The sequence below is a fragment of the Priapulus caudatus genome, unplaced genomic scaffold, assembly GCF_000485595.1.
Source record: "Priapulus caudatus unplaced genomic scaffold, Priapulus_caudatus-5.0.1 Scaffold1260, whole genome shotgun sequence".
Lineage (NCBI taxonomy): Eukaryota > Metazoa > Priapulida > Priapulimorpha > Priapulimorphida > Priapulidae > Priapulus > Priapulus caudatus.
In genome coordinates, this window is record NW_014578321.1 from 1 (window position 1) to 963 (window position 963).

Here is a 963-nt window from a genome sequence, read left to right on the forward strand (position 1 = left end):
GCATAGATAGAGAGAGAGAGAGAGAGAGAGAGAGAGAGAGCCAGTGTAGTCAGTCTGCTACGACGTCGTAGCGTGAGCGGATAGTGTCAGGCCAGCGCGCCGGTGTGTGATGGTGTGTATGTGTGTGCGCACGCACCACGCGAGTGGGATCAGCTGTATGTGGATGTGGATATAGTCATCATCGGTGAAGTCATGGAGACACAAGTGGAATTATAGAGGAATCTGTGGAATTATAGAGACACAAGTGGAATTATTGAGACATCGGTAGAATTATTGAGACATTAGTGGTGGTATAGAGACATCAGTGGAATTGTTGAGACATTGGTGGAATTATAGAGGAATCTCTGGAATTATCGAGACATCAGCGGAATTATAGATACGTCAGTGGAGGTATATATATAGATAGATAGAGAGCGAGAGAGGGAGAGAGAGAGAGAGAGAGAGAGAGAGAGAGAGAGAGAGAGAGAGAGAGAGAGAGAGAGAGAGAGANTACAGCCTAGATAAAACATACCTGGTAAATATCTGTATATAAATTCTAACGTGGGAGTGACTTTATTTGTACGCATGACAGGAACCGAGGTCGCGAGAGTGTCGTGCCGCCATGAGACTTGACGTTTTTCCTCTCGTTTGTTCACAGTAGGGCCGTCATTGTCACCTGTCACGATCACAAGCAGCGACAGCGGCAGCGGCGAGGGACGCAGAGAGAGGAAGGTAGAGAGGGAGAGAGGGGTGGAGACTGGAGAGAGAGAGAGAGAGAGAGGAAGGAAGGTAGCGTAGAGCATGAATCCTTCACATCTAATGGTGTCTACATGGTCGGCAGCTGGCACGCCATCGCAGCTGCAGGCGGAGAAGGAGAATCTACCAGCAGTGTATAACAAGGTAAGGTAGCTGTGTATGTGTATGTGTATGTATGTGTGTGTGTGTGCGTGCGTGCGTGCGTGTGTGTGTGTGTGTGTGTGTGTG

The 963-nt window shown here is 48.6% G+C and overlaps 1 protein-coding gene across 1 annotated transcript in view; it reads left to right on the plus strand.

Annotated features, from left to right (window-relative positions):
- Positions 1-641: 641 nt before the first annotated feature.
- The window catches only part of LOC106816007, an 11769-nt gene continuing 11447 nt past the window's right edge, over positions 642-963 (plus strand). The window contains exon 1 of the mRNA XM_014820539.1: positions 642-879. Within this exon, the coding sequence (XP_014676025.1) occupies positions 781-879 (99 nt within the window). The 5' untranslated portion in view covers positions 642-780. The remainder of the gene's footprint in view (positions 880-963) is intronic.